Source organism: Ochotona princeps, chromosome 14, assembly GCF_030435755.1.
Source record: "Ochotona princeps isolate mOchPri1 chromosome 14, mOchPri1.hap1, whole genome shotgun sequence".
Classification (NCBI taxonomy): domain Eukaryota; kingdom Metazoa; phylum Chordata; class Mammalia; order Lagomorpha; family Ochotonidae; genus Ochotona; species Ochotona princeps.
Window position 1 is genome coordinate 771407 of NC_080845.1, and position 24163 is coordinate 795569.

Sequence of the window (24163 nt, forward strand, 5' to 3'; positions counted from 1 at the left end):
GCAGCACTGGCATCCCACATGGGCACCTGTTTGAGTCTGGCATCCCACGTGGGCACCTGTTCGAGTCTGGCATTCCACTTTCCATCCAGCTCCTTGCTAACGCTCTTGGGCAAGCAGAGGAGGATAGCCCAAGTGCTTCGGCCCCTGCACCCACGTGGGAGACCTGGAAAAAGCTCCTGGCTTCAGACTGGCTTGGCTCTAGCCATTATGGCCATTTGGGGAGTGAACCAATGGACGGACGATACCTCCCTCCTCCCTTCTCTGTAAATCTGCCTTTCTAAAAAAAAAAATCTTACAAAACAAACAGATGACGCGAAGCAGAGCCGCCTCCTAGCGTTTTATTGTCCTTGGGTAACTGGACAGTACAAAGTGTTCCTCTTTATTTTTTTAATCTTAAAAAATGTCCTTTCCACCCACTGTTGCCCTCACGACACGCGTGGCCATCTGAGTGCACTCAGATGAGCCCTTCCCATCGCGCTGACAGATAACTGAACAAGAAGAGGAGTCATTCCTTTGAGTATTATCAACATGAACTTGACTATGTCTCTAGAAGGGTGAACAGTGACTTTTCTTGTTTTTCATTTTAGAAACAAAACACACAAACAAACAAAAAACCACCCACTGTCAATCCAAACTACGGCATAGCAGTCACGGGCACTCAGGGCACGAACCGGACAGTGACCACCTGGAGGGACTAACGACGGACAGCGCACGACACATCTACGGGGACCGCGGGCTCGCGCGACACGGTGCTCGGCCTCAGCCCACTCGCTCCGAGCGCCGCTCTGGAAGCACTAGACACGGGGCCACGAGCTACGGGCGCCGGGCACAGAGCAAGGGGCGTGGCCTGGGCAGCCACCCCCATGGCTGGCACCTCCCACAACCTAAAGGAACGCCAAGGGTCTTCTGGGGCGGGGGTGGGGGGAGAATTGGCCAACAGTCATCGCCTTCTCTCTGCAGCGTGTTAGCGACCGAGAGGGACGCGGGGCGGGAGGGCCGGGGCGCCTGGGGCTGCAGTTCCAGCTGCTAGGACGGGGCTTTCATCCGGAGCCTGTGACCCCGCCAGGCACCTGCACGGTCGGGATCTGGGGTGGGGGAGGAGAGAGCTCGGGAGGGGGCGTGGGGACCCACTCACTGGCCGCCTCCTCTCCCTCTCTGCAAACGGGTCTCCTGGGGGGCGAGGCCTGGGCCCATGGCTTATGGGGTCGGGTGGGGCTACAGCTCATCGGAGCGGATGACGTGGAAGAGGGTGACGTTGTAAAGGACCTGGTGGCCGTTGTTCCAGGCATACAGCGCGCGGGCCTTGGGGTTGTAGTCCAACATGGAGAGGTGGGAGTATTTGTTCTGGAAGGGGATGTCGATGTACTCATAGGTGGAGGCGTTGGTCTGGTAGGCGTAGTGCACCTTGGTGCCCCCCGAGTAGCCGTTGGTGACGTAGAGCGTCCCGCAGATGATGAAGGACTCGCCAGCGCTGCGCTTGGGGTAGCTGGTGTTCCAGCTCTGCAGCACCTGCAGGGACACGGGGTCCAGCTTGCTGATGACAATGTTGCCGGCGTTCTGGTTGGTGGCATAGACGGCCCAGAGCCCGCTCTCATCCACCATGAGGTCAATGTCCGAGTGGCCGCCCCAGGCGTAGTGGTACATGTTGTTGTAGCCAGCGTAGTCCAGGCTGCGCGTCTTGAGGATGGTCTCGGCCTTCAGGTCAAAGCGGATGATGATGTGGCTCTGGAACTTGTTGAAGTAGATGGAGCCGTTGTACACGACCTGGCCCGTGCCCGACCAGGGGTGGGGCAGCCGGTGCGAGGTGAAGTTGTCCGTGTTCATGAAGTCGGCCATGGACTTGTACTCTCGCACGAAGCGGTTATTGTGGTAACCATCCATGTACCAGACCTGCCGGGAGACAGTGGCGCCGTCAGTGGGCACCAGGGTGCTGGACTGGGCGCAGGGCACCAACAGTGGGAGCAAGGTGCCGTCACTGGGTGCAGGGTGCCAGGCTGGGCACACGGTGCTGTCAGCAGCTGCAGGGCACCACGGTGAGTGCAGGGTGCCGTCAGCGGGTGCAGGGCACCAGGGTGGGTACAGGGTGCCAGGGTGGGTACAGGGTGCCACGGTGGGTACAGGGCACCAAGGTGCGCACAGGGTGCCAAGGTGCGCACAGGGTGCTGGGATGGGTGCAGGGCACTCTCAGCAGGTATAGGGCACCGGGGTGGGCAGCCAGAAAGCACCGAGAGTCACCAGCCCTGCTCCAAAGCCATGGAGCCCGTCCCAGGGAATAAACAGGGGTCACTTGCAGGGGCCTGGCACCTGTCCTCCTGGCGAGTCCTCCTTGCCAGCTCTGGGTCTGGGAGAATGGGCAATCTGAGAGCCTCCCAACACCTGTCCAGGTCTTTCATCCGGCAGCTCAGTCTAGTCCCCCAGGCAGTGCCCATACGGGTGTTGTGTGTGTGTGTGTGTGTGTGTGTGTGTATGTGATATGGGGATGCTCTGTGTGTGTGTGTGTGTGTGTGTGATGTGGGGATGCTGTGTGTGTGTGTGTGTGAGATGTGGGGATGCTCTGTGTGTGTGTGTGAGATGTGGGGATGCTCTGTGTGTGTGTGTGTGTGTGACCTGCAGGGGTTGCTGTGTGTGCACCTGCCCATGCTGTGTTTGTCGGCAGGCAGCCGCAGGTCCCGTCAAAGCTGTGCTGTCTGCCCGTGTCAGAGGCCGAGGGGCCAGCGAAGTGACAGCCCTGTCCCCACATCCTGCTTCAGGGGCTTAGAGGCAGATGCCCTTTTGGGTCTAATGAAACTTTCAGAAAGAACTTGGCCTCGCCGATCATCTATGACCCAGCCCCGTAATCCACGTGGGTCGTGGATTAGAGCTGGGGGAGGGTGGAGGTGGCAGGGCCAGGCACCCAGAGCCCTGCGGCTGCCACAGTGGCCCCTGCCCCACCTGTGCACAGGCCTCCCCCATGACGCAGGACCCGTTAGAAAAGGCTCGGGGCCAGCATCGGGCGTAGTAAAGCCCTTGCCTATCACACTGGCACCCATATGGGTGCCAGTTCAAATTCCAGCAGACACCTGTAGCCCCTGCTGGGGAGTGACCCAAGGGGCCATTTCCTGCCTGGGACAGGGCTGGGTAGCATGTGCCCAGGTCCAGCAGAGGACCCGGCCCTGAGCAGGGAGACGTCCACTGCTCCGTGGGGCCTCAGCCCTTCCTTTGCAGACTGGGGGAGGGGGACAGTCACCCTGAGGCTGTCCCCGGCTTAGGGGTCCCTAGGCCCAGGCCACGCGGCTTCCAAACAGGGACTTCCTGGGCAGCAGCGACTCAACTCCTCCAGCGCCTGGGTCCAGCGGAGCAGCTCCGTCACCCCCCACCCCAGAAGCAGCCACTACGGAACCTTCTGGAATGCCATCCATGGAAGCATTTTCCAGTTCCTTACCTGCACGTGTTCCACGTCTGCGCCTTGGACAAGCACCTGCCACACACAGCCCAGCCCAGGCGTGCCTCTCGTGTGGGGCTGGGGCATCTCCCAGCAGGCAGGTGCCAAGCCCTGTGGCGGCCCACAGCCTGCCCCAGAGGATGGCACCCTCTCTGGAGAAGGGCTGAGGCCCAGTGTCAAGATCCTCAAAGTACAGTGAGGGGGCGACTTGGGCCGAGGATGGCCACAAGAGGACAAGTGGAGAGACCTGCCAGCCGAGGATGCCAGGCGTCACAGAGTAGACCCCCGGACAGAGGAGACCCTGCGGCTACTCCACAGCGTGGCCCAGAGAGAAGGCCGGCGTCACCCCACTGTGGCCAGCCGCGCCTGTCTGCCCAGCCGTCGGCACGCCCAGGGAAGGCGAGGGCCGGGGCCTCTGCCTTGGGGGCCAGTACAGGACAGAGGCTCCTGTGACACTCAGGGCCCTGCCGTGTCTTCTTGGAGACACCACCCCTTTGGCAGGCCTCGGGCTGTGAGGGCCATTGGGTCCCCGGAGTTCCTGTGGGCTCCTGGGAGTGGGGGCGCAATTTGGCAAGAGGTCTGTGCACGGGGAGTTGGTGAAGAGAGGAGTCTGGCCTGAGGGCAGGGGATGCGTGGGGTGGCCTGCCCTGGACACTGGGCAAACAGGGAGAGAGCCCAGGGCCCCAGCCCAGCACCTGGCGCTTCTCCTGTGAGCCGGGAGGGGCTGTGCAAGGCATGCCAGGCCTCCTGTGTGCCAACGGCGCAGGGCAAAGGCAGCCAGGCCCTACCAAGCAGGATCTGGGCAGAGCTCTGTGGCCGGTTTCAGCACTGGGTGCCCAGGGCCACCGTGCCTGGCCCGCCAGCCCGCCCCTCTCATAGCACCTCCATGTGGCCTGTGCTTTCCTCGGCTCACGCTGCTTTCCTCTTTTTTTAGCGAGTTGTTGGTCTCCTGCGTGTGGGTGTGAGCCAAACCAGACTGGAGCTTGCAAAAGAGCAGAGGCAGGGCCACACCGCTGCCCTGGCCATGGGCCACTTAGCAGGTGCGGAGCAGAGTGCAGAGCGGGCATCGGGGCACCCCTGCTGGCCCTGGCACCCGCCTCCTCCCCGCCCGCACTGCTGCCAGCTCCCTGATTCCTTCTCAGCACGTCCTGCCCACTCCAGAGCCCCTCCCCGGGAGGTGAGAGGTTGATCACCAAGAGCTAATCTTACACCCTGGAAGCTTGGGGAGCCCAGTGTGTGTGGGAGGACACAGCTGGGTGTCTATGAGCCCTGAGCCCTCAGCACCTGGACAGCCAATGCTGGGGCCAGTGCCCGCGGGGGCCAGGGAAGGCACAGCCTGGCAGAGGTGTGCCTGCTGCCCAGCTCACACAGCCTGGCCTGGCCGGGTGCCCTCAGTGTACTGACAGGACTGTAGGCGGGACATGGGCAGAGGACCCTGGGCTGTGGGAGGTTGGTGGGGTGTGGGAGGTTGGTGGGGTGTGGGAGGTTGATGGGGTGTGGGAGGTTGGTGGGGTGTGGGAGGTTGATGGGGTGTGGGAGGTTGGTGAGGTGTGGGAGGTTGGTGGGGTGTGGGAGGTTGGTGGGGTGTGGGAGGACCCTGGGGTGTGGAGAAGCTGAGAATAAAGGATGGTTGGGGGGTGGAAGAGGAATTTTTCCCAAATCTAAAGGAATAGGAGCCTCCATCAGTCATGAAAGGAATGGAAAATGCTTGTGGCTTTGTGGTCCAGGCAGCAGGGAGGCCCTGCGGGCAGCCAGCCCAGGACTGTGGAGAACCAGTCTCACCCGGAGCCAGCACCACATCCCCCAGCCTGCCCAGTGTCCCACAGCAGCGCCCAGGCGACCTGACACACTTACCCTGTTATCGCCTTCTGGGGCCAGGGGGTCAGTCATCCAGGACCCAAACCTCGAGCCGGAGGTCTTGATGGTCACAGGGTCGCTGATGCCAGTCAGCTTGCCACAGGCTGGTGGGGGAGGGGAGCACAGGGTCAGCATGGGGCCCACTGCCCACGGGCCATCTGGCACCTCCTGCCCCGATCGACCCACAGGGTCCTGAGTGTTGGACAGCAGCTCACATGGCCTGGTCCCCAGGGATGCCCCGAATGCCCAGGGGCCAGGGGAGCCACCCCGTCCCCCAGCAGAGCCACAGAGGTCCAGACAGCATGAGTGGACACACTGCTGCGTCTCTGCCTCCTGGAAGGGCTGGGCGGGTCAGCATAAGGACAGGGTACTAGCCGCTCCGGGACTTGGTGTTCCCATCTGGGCAATGGGAACAGGAGTAGCTCAGCCCCGCCTTGGGCTGCTGAGGCAGGGGTGGGCAGGCAGGCTCCCCACGAGGTGCTGGGCCAGGTAGAGCAAGGCCAAAGCACCACTGAGCCTTGGGGTAGCTCTCTGCTGCCTCCTGCCCCTGGTGGCCGGGTACCTTCTGCTCCCTCCCCACGGCCGCAGGTGAGGCCTGCGTGTGACCTCCCGGCATGCAACCGCACTAGCCATGCTCAGCGGAGATTGTCTGACTCACTCGGGAACCTAGGCTTAGCCAGGCTGATGCCCGAGAAGGGGGCAGCCCTGCCCATGCCCCAGTGCCTCCAACGTTGTCCCTGAGGGTGCATGGCCAGCAGCAGAGCCACAAGGACAAGGAGGGACCTCTCCCAGCTGCTCAGCTCCCACAGCAAGAAGAAGTTAAAACAGCTCTGCACCCAAGCCTGCCCAAGCACACACAGCCCAGCTCCCGGGGCTGGCATCTCTGTCCTTCTTGCCTATGCCTTCCTGTGCCCACGTCAGGAAGGGTGGTGCCAGGGCTGGTGTGTACAGGGTTAAGCTATGCCAGCACCCTACATTGGAGCTCTGGTTCGTGTCCCGGCTGCCCACTTCCTGTCCAGTTCCCTGCTTGTGGCCTGGGAAAGCAGTGGAGGACAGCCCAAAGCCCTGGGACCCTGCACCTGCGTGGGAGACCCGGAAGAAGCTCCTGGCTCCTGGCTTCAGATCGGCTCAGCTATGACCATTGTGGCCACTGTGGGAGTGAGCCAGCAGGTGGAAGATCTCTCTTGTCTCTCTCTGTGTAACCCTGCCTTCCCTGTGGAAGGGAAAGCGTGTGCTCCCCATATAAGCTCAGGGCGCCCTGGCTGAGGCCTCCCGGCAGCAGGGCAGGTGTGTTGGCCAGTGCTGACTGATCACTGTGACCCGGAACCTTGCCCTGCCCCAGCCCCCACCTGGGAGAAGACGTAGCGGGAGGGATACAGGGTCTAAAACAAAGAACATAGTGGTAGGGGCGGGTCCTGAGACCTTGGGTTCCCTGCTGGTCCGGCTCAGCTGTTTGGCTCTCCCCTCAGGGACTAGGGCCACCAGGGCATCATCCTGAACGGGTGCTGGGGGAGCAGGAGCACCCGTCGGAGTGCGGCCAGCGCCCACGCCGCCCTGAGTCCTGCCCAGGGGCATCGGCCAGGCCTTCCACCTGGCCTCCAAGGCTGAACCCGCCCTCAGCCCCGCTTTTCAGCCAGACAAGACACCTCCTGCACTTTCTCCCCGAAAAGTGAATGAATGAATGAATGAATGGTCCCTTCAGGGAGGGGGCCACAGGGAGGGGCACGTGATCAGGGGTGCGTCAGCCGGAGCCGCGTGTCGGCCAGGGCCACGGGTGCCGCGCTGGCACGCTAGCTATCCACGCCCTGGATTCAGACCCGGAGCGGCGAGGGGGGAGGCTCCGGTCTCCCTCAAGTCCTGCCCACCCTGTCCTCCATGGACCACTGGCCACGCTCGCCCCAGGGGCCTGGGCCTCTGTAGCCACAAACGGTGTCCCGTAGAGGCCAGCCGCTTGCAGCCCTGGCTCGGGGGGGATGGAAGGGAGGGAGTGAGCGGCCTGGGCACCCGGCTCTGCCAGCTGCTGGCTGCAGGCCAGGCGCCCGAGGCCCGTGGGGCTAGATGCGGCTGCTCTGCTCGGTTCAGGGAGTTATTTTTGGTTCTCGGTCCAGACTGGCTCTGCCAAGACCTCGTGTACGGACAGGCTCTAAAGAGCCCACGGCAGAGCTTGAGCAGGCTCTTGACCCAGGCAGTGCAGGACCGAGGCACCTGCAGGCGGAGAGGGGACAGGCGAGGAGGGGGTTCCTGGGCCACGAGCCTGGAAGTGGCCGAGTACCGGGAGCAGCGTGCCCCAGGGCAGGAGTCTGGAGGGAGCCCACGCCAGCCACACCCTGGGGTGGAACCCACCGCCTCCTATGTTGGGTAGGAGCAGCATGCCGGGGCAGGGCCTCTAGGATCTCCACACAGCCTAGCAGGCGCCTGCCCCAAGCCACCAGCCCGTGCCCCACATCTTCTCTTGGATCCGAGACTTGACCGCAGGGAGCTGTTCATGTGGCTGGGGCTTGGACAAACACCTGTCCAGGATGGAGATGAACTGGGTGGGCCACCAAGCTGCCCCCTGCCTGGGTTGGGGGGCAGTCACAGGCTCTCCTTTCAACCTGAAGCCCCAGGAGCCCTTGCTGGGGAGAGCTGGGAGGACTGGGCCCCACCAGGGTGCTGTCCCATACAGCACTAGTGCAGGCAAGGCCACCTTGCTTTCCTGCCTCGCAGTGGGAGGCCTCCAGGGCTCTGTCCTCCGCTGCACGGCCTCAGGCCTTGGCAGCTGAGCCTCTGGAGGTCTTGAGGGGAGCAAGCAGGATTTTGGGGTGTGACTGCCCCTGGGGAGAGCTGAGGCATGCAGTGGGACTGTAACCATCCCTGGGGCGGGCAGGCAGGCCAGGGGGCAGCCGGCTCTGGGTTCTCAGTGTAAGCCCACCCTGCTGGGCTCGGCTCTCCTAGCCCCAGGCTGTGTCCGGCTCACGGCTAGAGCTGCGCCTTTTGCCACCTGGGACGAGCCCAGGAGTGAGCTCCGGCTCGGGTTTCCACTCCTGCCCACAGCGGGGCTGGAAAGTGTGTGCCTTGTGTCCTGCTGTGACCCTGGGAAGCGCTGGGGCCTCCATCAGGCTGACAGCAGGCAGAGAAGGGACCAGGGGTGGGGAAGTGAGAGGGCAGGAGGGACACAGAAGCTGAGCTGCCCAGAGCCCCCCTGGAACCCCCCTGGAACCCCACACTGGAGCCCCGCCCTGGAGCCCCACACTGGAGCCCCGCCCTGGAACCCCGCCCTGGAGCCCCGCCCTGGAACCCCACACTGAGCCCTGCCCTGGAGCCCCGCCCTGGAGCCCCGCCCTGGAACCCCGCACTGGAGCCCCGCCCTGGAGCCCCACACTGGAGCCCCGCCCTGGAGCCCCACACTGAGCCCTGCCCTGGAGCCCCGCCCTGGAGCCCCGCCCTGGAGCCCCGCCCTGGAGCCCCGCCCTGGAACCCCGCCCTGGAACCCCACACTGGAGCCCCGCCCCTTCCGCAGACGCCACTCAGTTTCCCCCCAGCTTGGAGGGGAGGGCGGAGAAGCAGCTAAATCAGCTAACACCTGCTGACAAATCATGTGGCCATCTTCATCAGACACTGCTACCCACCGACCAGCTAACCAGTCACCCACTGCAGCTTCAAGCCATCCTCCCACAAAGCCTTAACCAGCCACCTGCCCCTCCTATCAGCCCCTGCTCCGTGCCCGACAGGAATGACACCCCTGGGCCCCAGGGTGCAGCAATCTCGCCAGTGGGGGTCAGTGCCATGGCATAGTGGGTAAAGCTGCCGCCCGAGATGCTGGCATCTCGTATAGGCACTGGTTCAAGTCCCGGTGGCTGCATTTCTGACCCAGCTCCCTGCTCCTGTGCCTGGGAAAGCAGCAGAGGACGGACAAGTGCTTGGGCCCTGCACCCATGTGTGAGACCTGGAGGGCACTCCTGGCTCCTGGCTTCTGATCAGCCCAGCTCTAGCCATCACGGCCATCTGGGAAATGAGCCAGCAGATGGAACACCCCTCTCTCTGTAATTCCGCCTTTCAATGGATGAACAAATCTTTTAAACAAGATCATTGCTATGAACTCTCCCAGCAAGCCTAGGGCCTGGGACCTCCTAAGATGCACAAGGCCCCGGGGGGACCACAAACTAGGTGCAACCCCCCTGCCCCCGTACGCTGTTCTACCAGGGCAGGGGCGCGAAGTGCTGCCCCTCAGGGTCAGCTCGCCGTGGCTAAACCCCCACCACGTGTCTGTCTGCATCCCGTGACCCTTCCGACGAATTTACAGGCAGAAGGGAAGGTGCAGAGTTGCACTCCGGGGTGGGGCTGCTGCCCTCTCCCACCACTCCCAGACCAACGGGCATCGGCAGCGTGAGGTGTGCCAGGAGCGAGACCCCAGGGCCTGTGATCAAGCCGGCAGGAAACGTCTCCTGACGAGAGGCCTGGTGCGGCCCTCTTCTCGCAGCTGTAACTTCTCACACTGGATTCCTATTCAGCTGCCTCCACTGAAACCCCAGGGCGCACAGCGGGCTGACCCTGTCATCCTCCTGGGGCAGGTGCACAGGGGGCGGGGCAGTGAGGACCAGAAGGCAGCCAAGTGTGGGCCCCAGGCAGAGCTGGCAGAAAACACACATGGGCAGAGCCTGTGTCCTCTGGAGACACAGCGAACCCTACAACACTGGGGGAGAGGCGGCCATGCACGCGGACCAGGACGCTGAGCTGCTGAGACTGGTGGCCGCAATGCTTGGGCAGCCAATCACAAGGATGCCTTCAAGTGAGGCCGCCAGCCTGGGCTAGGCCCCGGGAAACAGGCCAGGGCCTGGACGGAGGAGGAGCCTGTCTACCACGGTGCACCTGCCTCTGTCGCCCACACTGTGTGAGTCTATCTGGAGGGGCCCGAGGTGTGTTTCCTGTCCTGTGAACCTTGAGCCTTACACACGCGCACACACGCATACACACACACCACATGAAAACGGCTACCTTCACCCTATGTCCGCCAGAGGCGCAAGTCCGTGCGGGACGGTGGCCTGGCATGGATCCTGCTTCTGTCACGCTAAGGTGGCCGCAGGCAGCGGCAGCCCTGGCGTGTGCGGGCGCCTGAGCCTGTGCGTGTGCCGGGGCGGGCAGCGGCGCCGCACCCCGGGCGTCTGGGCCTACCTAGTTTCTGCATGCATGCACGCAGCCTTTCTTCAAGATTGGACACTCTGCTCTGTAGTTCATCGTAGTCATAGGCGCCAGTCTCCTCTTGCAGCTCGTTAAGCACTGACGACACATTCTGGACCTCCTCCTTAAACTGCAATACCAATTTGGCATCGGCCTTGTACTCTTCCAACACAGGGATCAAGGGCCTAAGATCATCCATTTTCGCTTTAATTGCCTGCAAGGTTAAAATAAGCCGGGTTCAGTGCAACGCACGCAAGAACGCCTGCTGCCCCTCCGAGCGCCTGCCCCGGCCTGGCCTCTCCCTGTGCGGCGGGCAGGTGCACCCCGCCCCTCGCTTGGTGGGGTCCCCGTGAGTCAGAAGAGCAGAAACAGTCCTCAGGACACCGGCATACTTGGGAAAGCTCTTTATTGTCAGAAGGAAACATCTGAGGGTTACATGCCATAGGTCACATACACAAAATTCGCTTTTTTTTCTTCCTTTTTCAAAAAATGCAGCGACAAGGGTTCAGACTGTCCGTGAAACGTGTCTAGTCGCATGCAAGGGAGGGCTCTGCTTGTGTTCAGGCTTGCTTACTGATAGGGTTGGCGCTACGTATTGGAAAATTAGAGTAAAAACACAAGGTGCAAAAAGCTCTCTGGCTTTTCAGTCGCAGGGACTGGGCTGCTTCTTCAGTCACTACGGCAGGAAAAACACTCTAAGGTTAGCCCTGCAAGCAAGAAAACGAAAGAGCGTTCAGGAGCTGGCTCACCGGCCTGCCCGCACAGACAGCCTCAGAGACAAGTACTTCCACAGTCACGTAAAAAGAGCCACACGGTTCACGCTGGAGTTAGTCAAAACACACCACCTCCTGCCTGCCTGCCTGTCTGCATGCAAATTCAACAGCGACAGGCCAGGGTCTGCCCCGGGGCAACGCCCCCGCTCTGGCCTGGGGCAGCAGGACGCCCTTGCGTGTGGCCAATGACAGCCCAGGACTCAAGGGGCCTGCTGGCCACAGGGCAGGGAGGGCCGGCCCCTCAAGCCCTGGGGGGCACCCAGAAGGAGCTGGGGGGCAGCGTGGAGGGGCCAGAGGCGCCCCCGGCCACTGCCACTCCACAGCACGAGGCTGCCTGGCGTCTGAGGCACAACACAGATGTGCGACTTGGTTGCCGTTTCGTCTGTCTAATGTCTGGCTTTTAAAAGAAAATTAGTTCTTGCTGCATGCAGGGGGCACATCAAAGAGAAACATTAGCATAGAAAGGACAGGAGTGGGGCGGGGCGGCGGGCAGCGGCAGCCAGGCTGGGGAGCCGACCCTTCATCTCGCACGCGGGCCGCACCGCTCATCAGCATGCATGGGCACCTTAATTGGGCCTGCACGTCACTTCTCCATCGAACCGTCTGGAAGCCGAGCAGTCGGCAGGCGCACATGCATATACGGGCACACACACATCTACTGTCTTAAGTCAACCGGGTTCCAGCGTTAACGCCCAGAGTTATGGGAGCCGGGAGCCTCTACCACGAGGTGCGTGGGGTCCAGGTCTCCCCCAACAAGTCGGCAGTGTGCCTTTTGTTGTAGCTAATTAGCTCAGATGTGACAGACTGCCCCGAGAGACCCCTGCCCAGTAGCAGCTCTGGTCAACTTAACGAGTCCTTGGTTGGTGTGACACTTGTGGCGCTATGTGATGGCAAGGGGGGCTCCCGCCCTCCCGGCTGACCAGTGGTTTGGCAGTGGCAGTGCACAAGCCGGGGCACTCCGAAAGGAGATGCCACTTAAGCCTGCCCCTTTCGGGGGCCTGGCTGAGGCTCTGCTCTGGCAGCAACAGCGGGCCTGGGCCATCCCTTCCACCCCGCCCCAGGGGCCTCCAGTCGCTGTCTGCAGGAAGGACAACAGCGGGACGGCAGGATGGGCGTGGGGCGTGTGTACCTTGAACTGTCTGGCCAGGTGCTGTCTGTGGCTCTCCTCCACCTGCTTGAACTTGGTCTCCAGCCCCTTCATCTGGTTCTCCATCTTCTCCACGTACTGCAGGTCCCTCTGGGTCCGCCGGTCGAGCACCTCGATGGACTGTGACATGTTCTGCACCTGCCAAGGGGGGAGCAGGCTTCAGGCAGGGCCAAGACACACGCTCACAGCCCTGACCTTCCGCATGCGGTGGCCCGCACTCCGGCAGCCCCAAGGGGCCTATGCATTATTTACGAGGTTGCTGTCGGCGTCTGGGTTGCTAGAGGCCCTGAACACACCTCCGCCGCCCCCCTCCGCAGCCTGTGCCGGGCAAATTGGTTTGGCAAGCGATGTCCTCTGCCATTTCCCAGAGTCCAGTCCTGGAATTGGGTGCGTAGGACCCCAGGATTCATCTTGATTCCTCCCTAGGGGGTAGGGGTCCTTCCTGGTCCCCGTGGTACAGGTGTAATGGGCTAGGTGGCCCCAGGTATAATGGCTCCTTCCACTACCCAGCACTGTCCCCAAGAAGGCTGCAGCCCAAGGGCAGGTGGGAGGACATCAACAGGCACCCCCCACCTGCTTCCATGTCCTCCTCCATCCACAGCATCGGCAAGACCCCTGCCCTGCCAACCTGCGCACACTGGAGAGGCTTCGGAATGTCACCGGCACAACTCCAGGCGACTTCAGGGAACCAGCGAGTTCTCTGCGGCCACTGCCAGCTGGGACAATGGGGGCAGTGAGGCCAGGCAGGCGGGCGGGGCAGCAAGGTCAGGTGGGCAGGGCGGGACAGCGAGGCCAGGCAGGCAGGTGGGGCAGCGAAGCCAGGCAGGACAGCGAGGCCAGGCAGGTGGGCAGGGCGGGGCAGTGAGGCCAGGCAGGCGGACAGGGCGGGGCAGTGAGGCCAGGCAGGCGGACAGGGCGGGGCAGTGAGGCCAGGCAGGCGGGCAGGGCGGGGCAGTGAGGCCAGGCAGGCGGACAGGGCGGGGCAGCGAGGCCAGGCAGGCGGACAGGGCGGGGCAGCGAGGCCAGGCAGGCAGGGTGGGGGCTTGGGAGCCTGCCTCTGCACTGACGCCCCATCCCAGACAGCAACCTGCACTTCTGAGCTACTGATTTTAGTCAAATTGAAAACTTCTCTCTGTTCCAGGGTAAGAAACCCAGCGGGGAGGGCGTGGCCGCAGCCCCTGCAGCTCCCTGGCCTGCTGAGCTCAGCAGCCCTCAGGGCCGAGTGCAGGCAGCGAGCAGTATCTGCTTTCCCGTCCTGCGGCTCTACAGCATGGGGAGCCCCGCCGCCCGCGCCCCCTGCTTGCTCCCTGCCACCGCAAGTCCCTGCAGCACTTCTGGGAGAAAAGCAATAATGTTGGTTATTTTTGAAAATTCCACCTTCCAGGCCCAGCCTGGACACAGCCTCCTCCCGGCAGCCAGCACAGGGGCAAGCCACAGCCCTGGACCGGCCAGTGGCTGAGAAGGTGACTCTCCCAGAAGGCCAGGACCAGGTCCTGTTCGCTGAGCACAGGGTGGCACAGCTGAGTGTGCAAGCCTGCAGACACGAGGCTGGCAGGACGGCCCCTCTGCCCACTCTCTCCTGCAGGGCACAGGCCCGGGACACGACTGCCTGCTTTCCCAGAAAACTTCAGATTTCTAGTAAATCTGACCTCCTCCAAGATCAGACCCTGATTCACAGACTTCAGTCATAGCCCAGCACAGGGCCCTTCCAGAGCCAGGCTCCCACGTTCACGGTCCCTCCGCCCCAGCCGGCCCCCAAGAGGCTCCTGGTGGCTTCTCCGGCCCGCAGGGCGTGTCTCAGGAGGCCATGGGTGTGCTGAGGGCTCCCGGTCCCTGTGATGAGGCCACCCACCCTAGGGGGCATAGCAGGCACGAGGGGCCAGGGCGGGCACGTTCTGGGCAACCTGCTTTGCTCTTCACCCAGTCTTCCAGGGGAATACCACCTCCCAACAGAGAGCCGCTGAGGGGACCAGCCAGCTGTGCCCCTGAAACATGGCCGGTCAGCTACAGCTGGGGCTCACAGCCCTCCCCGAGGCGGCCTCCACTGCCCGGGCCACTTGCTTTTGCTCTCAAGCCTTCCAGGGGGCAGGGCTTCCAAGGAGGCTGGCTCAGGGGGAGTTCTGGGGGGCCGGGGAGACCCCAGCAGCACCACTCAGCTGCCCCCAGGAGCAGGGGTCTGACCACACCCCTCCAGCTGGGCTCAGGACAGGCAGTCACCCAGAGTTCACGGCCCAGCCTTTCCCCAGGTAACAAAGGGCATGCTTTGCCTGTCGGTGGGAGGGGAGGAGAGTGACTCGGACTGGCGCCCACTTAGCACAGTGCAGCCCAACCTGCAGGAAAGAGGGTGGCGTGGGTGCCATGCAGGTGGTACGCTCTGGGTGGGGAGGGTTCCGAGTGCTGGGAGTGTGCAAGCAGAGCCTCTGGGGGTGGCGTCTGTGTGTGCGTCTGTGTGTGTATGTGTGTGGCCAGCTGTGTGAGCATCTGGTGGGCAGGGACCTGGGCCCGGGTTGGAAGGCATCTCCCCACCCACCCCCAACTCAGCCCAGCTCATCGAATCCATGGGGGGTGGCGGGTTTGTGACACAGGGGACCCCTGTGGGCCGCAGAGGGTACCAGCCAGCTGTGCCACACAGGCCCACTTGGGGTGAACACCTGCCCCTGTCAAGGCCAGCCTCACACAGGCAGGGAGAGAGGGCTCCTCTCAGAGGACCCCAGGTTCCACATTCCAGCCCCAAAGGAGCTGCCAATCAAGGAAGGGGACTGTGCAGCCCACAGGCACTTCTGGGGGCGGCTCCCCCCTCCAGATGTTGGGGCATCTTCATCCGCTCACCCACACACCATTCACCCATTCACGAGTATGTCTAGTGGGGCCGGGCCAGGAGCGTGGCAGGATGGCCCTGCAGGCTAGCCAGCACACACGTGCCTGCACACACACTCACCTTCTCCAGCAGCTGCCTCAGCTGTTTGGTGCGCGCATCCCGGGAGCACATGGTCTGCTGGGGGGCAACCACAGTGCAGATGCACCTGCCCTCGCTGTCCTGGGCAGAGCTGTACACCTGCCAGCTCTCCTCAGGGTTGGTGGGCAACACCTGCAGAGAGCAGGGGAGAGTTGGTGAGGCAGGGCACAGGCCAGCGAGGGGAGATCACCCACTCAGCCCGGTTCGGACCCGGAGCAGGGGGAGGCTGCTGGGGCCAGAAGCAAAGCTACAGGGCGCTACTGTTTAAAACAAAAATGCTTCAAAATCTAGGCTCAACCAAAGGATGCCTGGAGCTCCTGCTTGTGACCGGACAGATGGGCTAGAGCCATCAAGTGCCCCCGGCCGGGCACGCAGCAGGGCAGGGCTGTGACTCACCGTGGGAGGGTGGAAGGCAACCCAGAAACGACAGCCCTCCTCCCCTCCCCCCCACAGGAGACCAGCAGGGCGGCTGGTCCAGCCAGGCACCCTCGCGAGAGTCCTGGAGCCAGCTGCCATTAGCAGGGGCCGCAGTGACCCCAGCCCTGGCCATCATCCTGCGGGCAGCCTGCTGAAGCTGTGGGAACCCAGCTCGGTGCAGGCTGACCCAGCAGCCATCAGGCAGTTCACACCCAGCGGACCATGGAGGAAACCAAAACTGCCCCTTCCCCTGCAGCTCAGCTGTCCCAGTGACCAGGCCTGTGGGGGGCACAGGACCCCCCGGGGCCCGAGTCTGCCCGGCTGGCACCCTCCGCTGGCCGTGCAGGCCGCCTGCTATTCTTAGCTCGGACCCAGGGAGCCTGGAGTAGGATATATTTAATTTCATTCATTTCTCGGAGTCAGGAGTCCAGCACCAATGCAGAGGACAAAATCACATCGAAGGACTCGCTGGGCAGCTCCCCCTGCACGGCGGGCTTGGGGGCGGGGGGGGGGGGGGGAGCGACGCTCACTCCATCATGTCCCCCGGACCCAGCCCAGGAACCACTAGGCGACTCCACCTCCACCTCTCTCAGCACAGCCGGGAGGGCGGGCCCCTCGCCGGTGTAAGACCCAGCCACCAGCCAAATCAGCTCTACCCACAGGCGGCTCCGGCCGTCACTCCCCTACCCCCAGGCCCCAGAAGGGCGAGGAGGCGAGGTGGCAGAAGGCGAAGCCGCGGGAGCTCCCGGGCTCCGCCCGCCCCAGCCCTCCTCGGAGCGCACCCCAACGCACCGCCTGGTGCAGAGGGGAGAGAAGGGTGCTCGGGGCCGGGGGTCCTTGGGGACAGAGGCTGGGCTCCGTTCGGCTTTTTCAAACTAGGGCGAGTCTCGGGAAGATCGAGCCCGGACTGGGGTCTGGGAGGCGTCCTCACCTCCTACAAGCCCCGTGACCTTGGCTAAGTCCCCCAAGTGGCCAGCTTCAGTTTTCCAACCCTTTCCACGAGGCACTTGGTCTCAGGCTGAGGAGCCTGGAGACCTTCCAGTCCCCGAGCAAGCTAAGCCCCGGCCCCACACGAGCAAGCAACCCTCAAAGCGCCCTCGCTGGGTGCAGAGCAGGGACCCGGGTAGCCACCGCGGCGCGCGCAGAGTCCCTCCCGGCCCCGGCGCCGACGCGTAGGGAGGAGGGCGCGGCGGGCGCACTTACGCCGGTGCTGCGGTCCAGCGTCCCGCCGCGGGCGGCCGACAGCCTGGTCGTGTTGAGGCCCGCCAGGGAGGGCAGCGTCTGCGACATCCAGTTGGTGATCATAGCCATGGTGCTGAGCACAACCCCGATCTTGAGCAGCGGCACCGACATCGCGCCTCGTCCCCGAGCCCGCGCCTCGCTGGCGCCGGCTCCGCGCCCGGGGCGGCTTCAGGCGGCGGGCACCGCGGCGGGCAGGGGCGCCCGGCCGCGTCCCCGCGCCCCCTCCGACCGCCGCCGCCGCCCCGCGCCCGCCGCCGCCGCCCCGCGCGCCCGGGCCATCGCCGCGCTGCCCCCCGGGCGCAGGGGAGCGAGGCGCGCAGGAAGCCGAGGAGGGAAGGAGCTCCGCGCGCCGCGCCCTGCGCCCTCCGCCGGGAACGGCCGCCCGCCCGGTTCTGAGCTGGCCGCGGGCAGCGCGCGGGGGCCGCGGCCGGGAGGCGGGGACACTGCCGGGCGGCGGCCGACGCAATCTGCCCAGGAAATGGGTGGATTTTTCCTGCGCGCTCCGGCTCCCCGCCGCCCCCTGGCTGCAGGCGGCGAGGTGTGCACGCCGCAGCCGGCGGTGGAGTTGGGAGCAAGGGCGACCGGGCGCAGAGACCCAGACAGAGACCGACCGGTCCCCGGGCACGGCGAAACCCCTCTCCAAGGCCCCGTGCGCGCTCCGGGTCGGAGGGGCCGCTCCACTCGGGCGTCGCTGCCCCAGCCCGCCTGGCATCCGCACGCAGTCGCCCATCCCGACACACTAACGAGGGGCGCTCTGAGCGGCTTCAGTGTCTAGCGCCGGAGCAGGGGAGGGGGCTTGGTGCCAAGGGAAGGCCGCTTGCCAGCCAGGGCGGCCACAGGGGTCAGCTGGCAGGTGGCGGCGCTGAGCAAGACGGCGGCTTGGTGAGCGCAGCTGTGCGCCTGGAGCGGCGGCAGGCCAGCGCGCGGGCGCAGCTGCGGGAGGTTTGGGGCCCCAGATTGCGTGCAGGGTTTGCGGGGCAGGTGTGTGTACCGCCCTGGCGCCCTGTTCCCAGCCGGGGGCCCGGGTGAGCTTCGCCGGAAAGCAGGCCTGACTGGGTCAAACTCCGTTTGGGATTTTTGGATTTGTTGGGGATGAAAAATTCCCCCAACAGTCGTGTCCAACCCCACGCCCCTCCCCTCTCAGCTCCTCTCTGGGTTTGAAAGGCGGCCGGGACAGAAAGCCCCGCCTCCCTGACAGCCCCTGGGACCTGGCTGGTCTGTTCAGGCCCCCCAGTCCAGCTCCAGTCAAGCTCACCCTGACCCTGAAGACACGGGAAGCTGGAGTCGCTCTGGGCCTGGACTGCTGGCCAGTCAGGTCCAGCGCTGGGGAAGGGCGCCACCTCCCCGAGCCAGCTGGCACTGCAGTCCAGTCACCGCCCATGGACCCCCACCTCATCCCTTGGCTTAGTCCCTGGGGACCCAGGGACGCACGCGCCTGCCTGCCCAGGCCGTCCACACCTGCTCCCCACTGCACACTTTGTGGGAACAACTTGAAGCAACCCCAGCCAGTCCACAAACTCGGAGCTCACGAACATTTTGCACCTGCTGAATGCAAATGCCGGGTACAGCCTGTGAGAGCCCCAAGACGCAAGCCACGCTCAGACAACAGCAGCGGCGACTCCGAGAACCTCTGCACAGCCAGGCCCTGTGAGCTCAGCTGTCCCCTGAGGAGGAGCTGCCTGGACGTGCGCCTTAGACCTGTCCCTTCCACCACTGGCTGGGACCGCTGTGCCCGGCTCAGGAGTCACTCGGGACTCGGATGTCCCCACCTGCAGGACGGTCCCCTCCAGAGCATGGCGGTACAGAGCAAGCTGCACCTCGGGAAGTGGCAGTACTTGTCACCCCAGCGGAGCACAGCCTTGACCCTGGGTGGAGGGAGCCTGCCCAGCGACAGAGCAGGGCCTGCGGAGCTGCAAGTGCCCCCTCGCCCTGCCCACCGGTGCTTCGGAGGGTCTGGGGAGCAGCCCTTTGAAAGTCCGGTCTCTGAGCGATGGGTCTGGAGCTTGCCAAATGTGAGTCTGGGCCGTGAGATGCCGAGGACGCCTGGGAAGGCAGAGGCTGCGAGTACTGCCTCCCACCATCCCCCAACACCTCTAGGCCCTCCCCTCCCCCATCACTAGGACCCTGGCAGACACACGCGGCTCTGGCCAAGCCCTCGCGGGACGAGTGACAGGTAGCGTGGTGTAGCAGTTACAGCTCAGACCCTGGGTACTGTCCCCGACACCGGCACCCCCACACCTGCACCCTGCTGCCCACACCTGCACCCCAGCTGTACCCCCACACCTGCACCCCAGCTTCCCACACCTGCACCCTGCTGCCCACACCTGCACCCTCATACCTGCACCCCAGATGCCCACACCTGCACCCTGCTGCCCACACTGTACCCCCACACCTGCACCCCAGCTGCGCACACCTGCACCCCCACACCTGTACCCCAGCTGCCCACACCTGCACCCTGCTGCCCACACCTGCACCCTCATACCTGCACCCCAGCTGCGCACACCTGCACCCTGCTGCCCACACCTGCACCCCCACACCTGCACCCTGCTGCCCACACCTGCACCCTCATACCTGCACCCTGCACCCCCACACCTGCACCCTGCTGCCCACACCTGCACCCGCATACCTGCACCCCAGCTGCCTACACCTACCCACACCTGCACCCTGCACCCCCACACCTGCACCCCCACACCTGCACCCCAGCTGCCCACACCTGCACCCTGCTGCCCACACCTGCACCCTCATACCTGCACCCCAGCTGCGCACACCTGCACCCTGCTGCCCACACCTGCACCACCACACCTGCACCCTGCTGCCCACACCTGCACCCTCATACCTGCACCCTGCACCCCCGCACCCTGCTGCCCACACCTGCACCCGCATACCTGCACCCCAGCTGCCCACACCTGCACCCCCACACCTGTACCCCAGCTGCGCACACCTGCACCCCCACACCGGCACCCCTCCTGCTCTTGCAGCTGTGTGGTTCAGTTAGTCACACCCGGCGAGCACCTGCCGAGCGTGTGAACCATGAGCCAGGAGACGCAGCCCTCGGTGTGTCCAGGGCACCCTGTGGCTGCGGGTTCTGCAGCGAAGGCTGTTGGGCGCACGCAGCCATGGTGGACAGCTCACATCTCTATCCCACATGGCTTCCATGGGAGCAAGGGAATGGCACTGATGGGGCAGGTGCTGTGCCCAGGCTGCTCCAGGGATGCGGAGCCTCGCCCGACGTCACTGAATCCTCGCTGAAGCCGGGGGTAGGCGGAGCTTCTGCTGACATGGCTGCGTCAGCTAGGAATGCTGCCCAAGGTCACGTGGCAAGGAAGTCGATCCCAGGCCAAGCCCGTCCCCAGCAGTGACATCCCTGCCTCCCAGGAGTGGAAGGATGGACGTGCCAGCTCCCTGCACGGCCCCCCAGTCCCCGTGCCCCCCAGAAGGCATTCCTAGGCCCTGGCTGCTAGGCACTCAGGAAGGACGCGTGACTGCCCCGCCCTGAGTGATCTCTGAGCGCCCTGCCGGGTGGCGGGCAGCCAGCCCCTCGTGGTCTCCGACCTTGGTAAGCCACACGAATCAACGCTCAGCACCAGGATGCAGCCCGGCCCTGGCTTGCAGCAGCCCTGCAGACACCACACGGGAAGGAGACTCGCCTGAGCCTTTGCTGCCATCCCTCGGGAGCAGGTGCCTGAGTGTTGTCGTGTCCCTGGGTGACGTCACGAGGCCTGGCCGCCCCAGAGCTGGGCAAGGGGCACTGTGAGAGCAGCAGCTGTCCCGGCCACTCGCTGGCAAAGGGACACCCCAAAGCATGAAGTGGGGTGTCCTCTTGTGGATGAAACGCGTATTTGCTTGGGCCCAGGAGGTGGCCTACAGCCAGCAGGAGCCTGGAGGCCTTGGGCACCCCTCCCGGAAGCCACAGGGAACCAGGGGCAGTCCTCTTCAGGCCTCCACCTTCCTCCCTCACTGTCCTTCCTTTAGCCCAGACCAGCCTCCCTCCACCTTGCCTGCCTCCCAGGGGCCTGGGGTCTCATGGACCCTGCCAGGCTGGGACCTGGCCGTGTGATCTGCCTTTTTGGCCGGTGGGAGGTGAGAGGGCCAGCCTGGTCCTGGCTTGGTCCTGGCCATTGCCCTCGTAAACACAGAACTGGGTACTCCCGTCCTTGGGACCCTCCAAGATGGGCAGGCACACGGCGGGAGCCTGTGGCATGGGCGGGAACGCAGCCTTGCCCACAAGGCAAGCGAAAGCTGCCCTACCCCGGGCGCGGCCCACCCTGAGGAAGCCGCAGCTCTGCGCTCTCAGCTGCCAGAGTGGGCAGGGATGGATTTCTAGGGAGGCTGCTGTGCAGAAAAAAGGAGCTCATTCCGCAGACACCACCCTCCTCCCCACTGGGCTGAGCTCCTGGTGGTCATGGAAGGGATGTGCAGGGCTGTGACCCGAGAAGGTAGCCTGGCCCAGTGTCGGCCGAGACAGTGACCACGGTGGCGTCTGCAGTGGGTGCTCATACCTACGTCCCCAGGATCTTGGGGCCTGTGCCAGCTCCAGCTCTGAGCAGACCCTGGGAGGCTCAAGGACATGGCCCCTGCACCCGCATGGGCAATGCCGAGGGAGCGCCCGGCCTCAGGTCGGGCTGGCGCAGCTCTGCCTGTCGCCACCGCTTGGGGAGTGAACCAGCAGGTGGATCTTCCTCTGTCTCTCTGTTACTCTGCCTTTCAAACACATAGGTTTGAACACATCTTCAAAAACAAGCCACAAATAAGGGGGCATAATGCTAGCAGCCACCCTGGGTCCTACCGCGTGCCTGAGAGCACCAGGGACGCCATGTCTGTATTGCCGAGGCCATGGGTACCAGCAGGTTCCAGTGGCTAAGTGTACCCAGGGCACGTGGCTCCTGCATGGGGTCACGGCCCTCTGATGACCGGGCACCTTTCTGTTGGGCCTGGATGTGGCCTTGGGATCTTTCTTAGCAACATCTCTCTGGCTGCTTCTTCCTGTCCCCCTTGTTGCGCCCTGGTTCCCCATGTTGGCATGGAGGTCAGGTGACCTCGCCCAGGCACTGCCCTCTGGGATCCCTGGTGGGTGGACGAGGCCCAGGGACTCGCAGCTGTGGGCTGGGCTGCTGGCAGATGGCTGTGTCCTCCAGCCCCTGGGGAGCACTGGGTGGTGTGTGCCACTCCGCTCTGTTCTTCGCTTGTGCACGGGGCCTGGGCTCCCCTGAGGCCTTCCTGTGCACACTGGGGAAACCCCAGCACAGCCTCCAAGTCCTGGGGGCAAAGGCACGTGGGTGTGGGTTGCTTGGGGCGACTGTCTCCTCGGTGAGGGCTGCTCCAGCACTGCCCAGGCCCTCACTGCTCCCCACTCCGAGGCCGCTGCTGCCTCTGCGGATTGTCCATGTCACCGGTTCACGTGCGCGAGGAGGATGCGGCTGAACCCCACCGCGGAGAACAGAGACAGCTCTCTGGAGGAACAGCAGGCGGGCCGGTTCTCATTTGAGACCAAAGCAGCCACCAGCAGCCGCAGCCGGCAGCTGGGCAGTGGTCGCGGGCTTTGTGTGACCCAGGATGGAAGCAGCGGGTTGGAAGGCTGCGGCAGTGTGAGCGGGGTGGGGGCAGGCCGCGGAGGGACGACGGCTCATGCCCTGCTCCACGCTGCTGCAGACCGACGCCCGGCGGAACCTGAGACCCGCGACCTCAGATGCTCCCCTGTGTGCACACACGTGGTGTCCCCTCAGCTCCCTGCCTCCTGGAGCTCAAGTCACCAGGCTGGAGCTGGGGCGGCCAGGGCACGGCTGGGTGGCAACTTGCTAAGCCTCTGCCTAACACCCTCGGCCTTGTGGAGTGCAGGGGCCGCTGCAGGCCATTGCTTGCCTCCTGGTAGTGCACTGATGCAGGCCATGCAGTAGGTGTGTATAACACGAAGGTGTGAAGAGAACAGCTCCCTGACTGGCAGGGCCCGGGGAGCTACCAGCTGCTTAGCAGGGCTAAGTGGATTCATCTCTGACCACCTTGACGCAGTTTTCACTCCCCTTCGCATGGCCACTCAACCACCCCACTATGTAATCTATTGAGGCATTGTCTGCCCCTGTGAGATGGCTTTTACAACCAATGTGAGCTTAAGAGTTAATGTTACTGAGGATGTCCTGGTGAGTGGGCCTTTAACTACACACAGGAGTATAATTAAGTCTGTGCTGTTTACCCATTGCCAGAAAATCTGGCCCAGATATTTATCATGCTTTCTGGGGAATGGCTTGATAAGAGGAACCCTAAAAGTTATCCTGTTACTGTGACCCTAAAGGTCATTCTGCTATGACAAAGAATATAGTTACTATGACCCTAAAGGCCATACTGCTATGACGAAGAATATAGCTACTGTAACCCTGAAGCCTATCCTGCTAAGGCAAAAAATATAGTTACTGTGGTCTTAAAGGTTAGCCTGTCCTTGCAATTCTTTAGAATATAGAAAATGTAGCTGTTTTAGTTGTTTTCATAAATTTTTAGCTAAAGGAAATATAGGGTGCTTTCACTAACATCATAAAGAGATATTTTTGATTATTGTTTGATCACTTATGAAGTTGTAGAGCCTGCAGTTGTAGAGGAATGTAATGTTTATAACTTTTTGTCTTAGATCTTCATGTTTTTTCTCTCTTGATGTATTTCTCCCATTTAGTGATAGATAAGTTGAATAAGAATTGTATTAGGAGTGTATTACTGCATAAGATGTGTTGTCTACTGAGAAACTCTTGGTTGCAACGTTGGAATGGATAATGCCTTGTCTAATACTGAAACAATTTGTAGAATTGTCTTTGGAAACACTCACTCATCCATTGTAGAGTTGAAACTTAAATAGAGTAACTTAGCTCATTGCTAACTGCAATTCTTTCCGCCGTTTTTACCCTTGCTTTACTTGTTTGGTTAACAAACTGTGAGCTTACAGACCTATGGCCAACTAATGTCAATAATCCTGATCCCCATAGAACAAGGCCCCAGTCCTTTTAACTCATACAAGATAGGGGTCTGGTTGATGCAGATGGCGCCTAGGTTATAGCCCAGACCTGAGGAGAGCAGATGAAGACTGGCAAGCCAAGATAAGCAAGGAATGTGGAATCCTTCCTCAATCATTTCTCAGGAAGTTGTAAATTGTGTCCCCCTGAAGCTGTGTCAATATGCCCCTAAGAAAAAACTTTGTACTGCTTCTGTATAAA

The 24163-nt window shown here is 63.0% G+C and overlaps 1 protein-coding gene across 3 annotated transcripts in view; it reads right to left on the reverse strand.

Moving 5' to 3' along the window:
- Nucleotides 1-1116: 1116 nt before the first annotated feature.
- The window catches only part of OLFM1 (olfactomedin 1), a 35639-nt gene continuing 12592 nt past the window's right edge, over nucleotides 1117-24163 (reverse strand). The window contains exons 1-6 of one of the 3 annotated variants that reach the window (XM_004593444.3): nucleotides 16932-17376; nucleotides 15294-15443; nucleotides 12338-12493; nucleotides 10430-10649; nucleotides 5276-5382; nucleotides 1117-1890 (exon numbers count right to left, since the gene is read on the reverse strand). In XM_004593444.3, coding sequence (XP_004593501.1) covers nucleotides 1216-1890; nucleotides 5276-5382; nucleotides 10430-10649; nucleotides 12338-12493; nucleotides 15294-15443; nucleotides 16932-17081 — 1458 coding nt within the window. In that variant the 5' untranslated portion in view covers nucleotides 17082-17376 and the 3' untranslated portion in view covers nucleotides 1117-1215. Of the gene's footprint in view, nucleotides 1891-5275; nucleotides 5383-10429; nucleotides 10650-11087; nucleotides 11143-12337; nucleotides 12494-15293; nucleotides 15444-16931; nucleotides 17377-24163 lie in introns of those variants that run through there. The other 2 variants (XM_004593445.4, XM_058672702.1) reach the window with 2 other exon arrangements.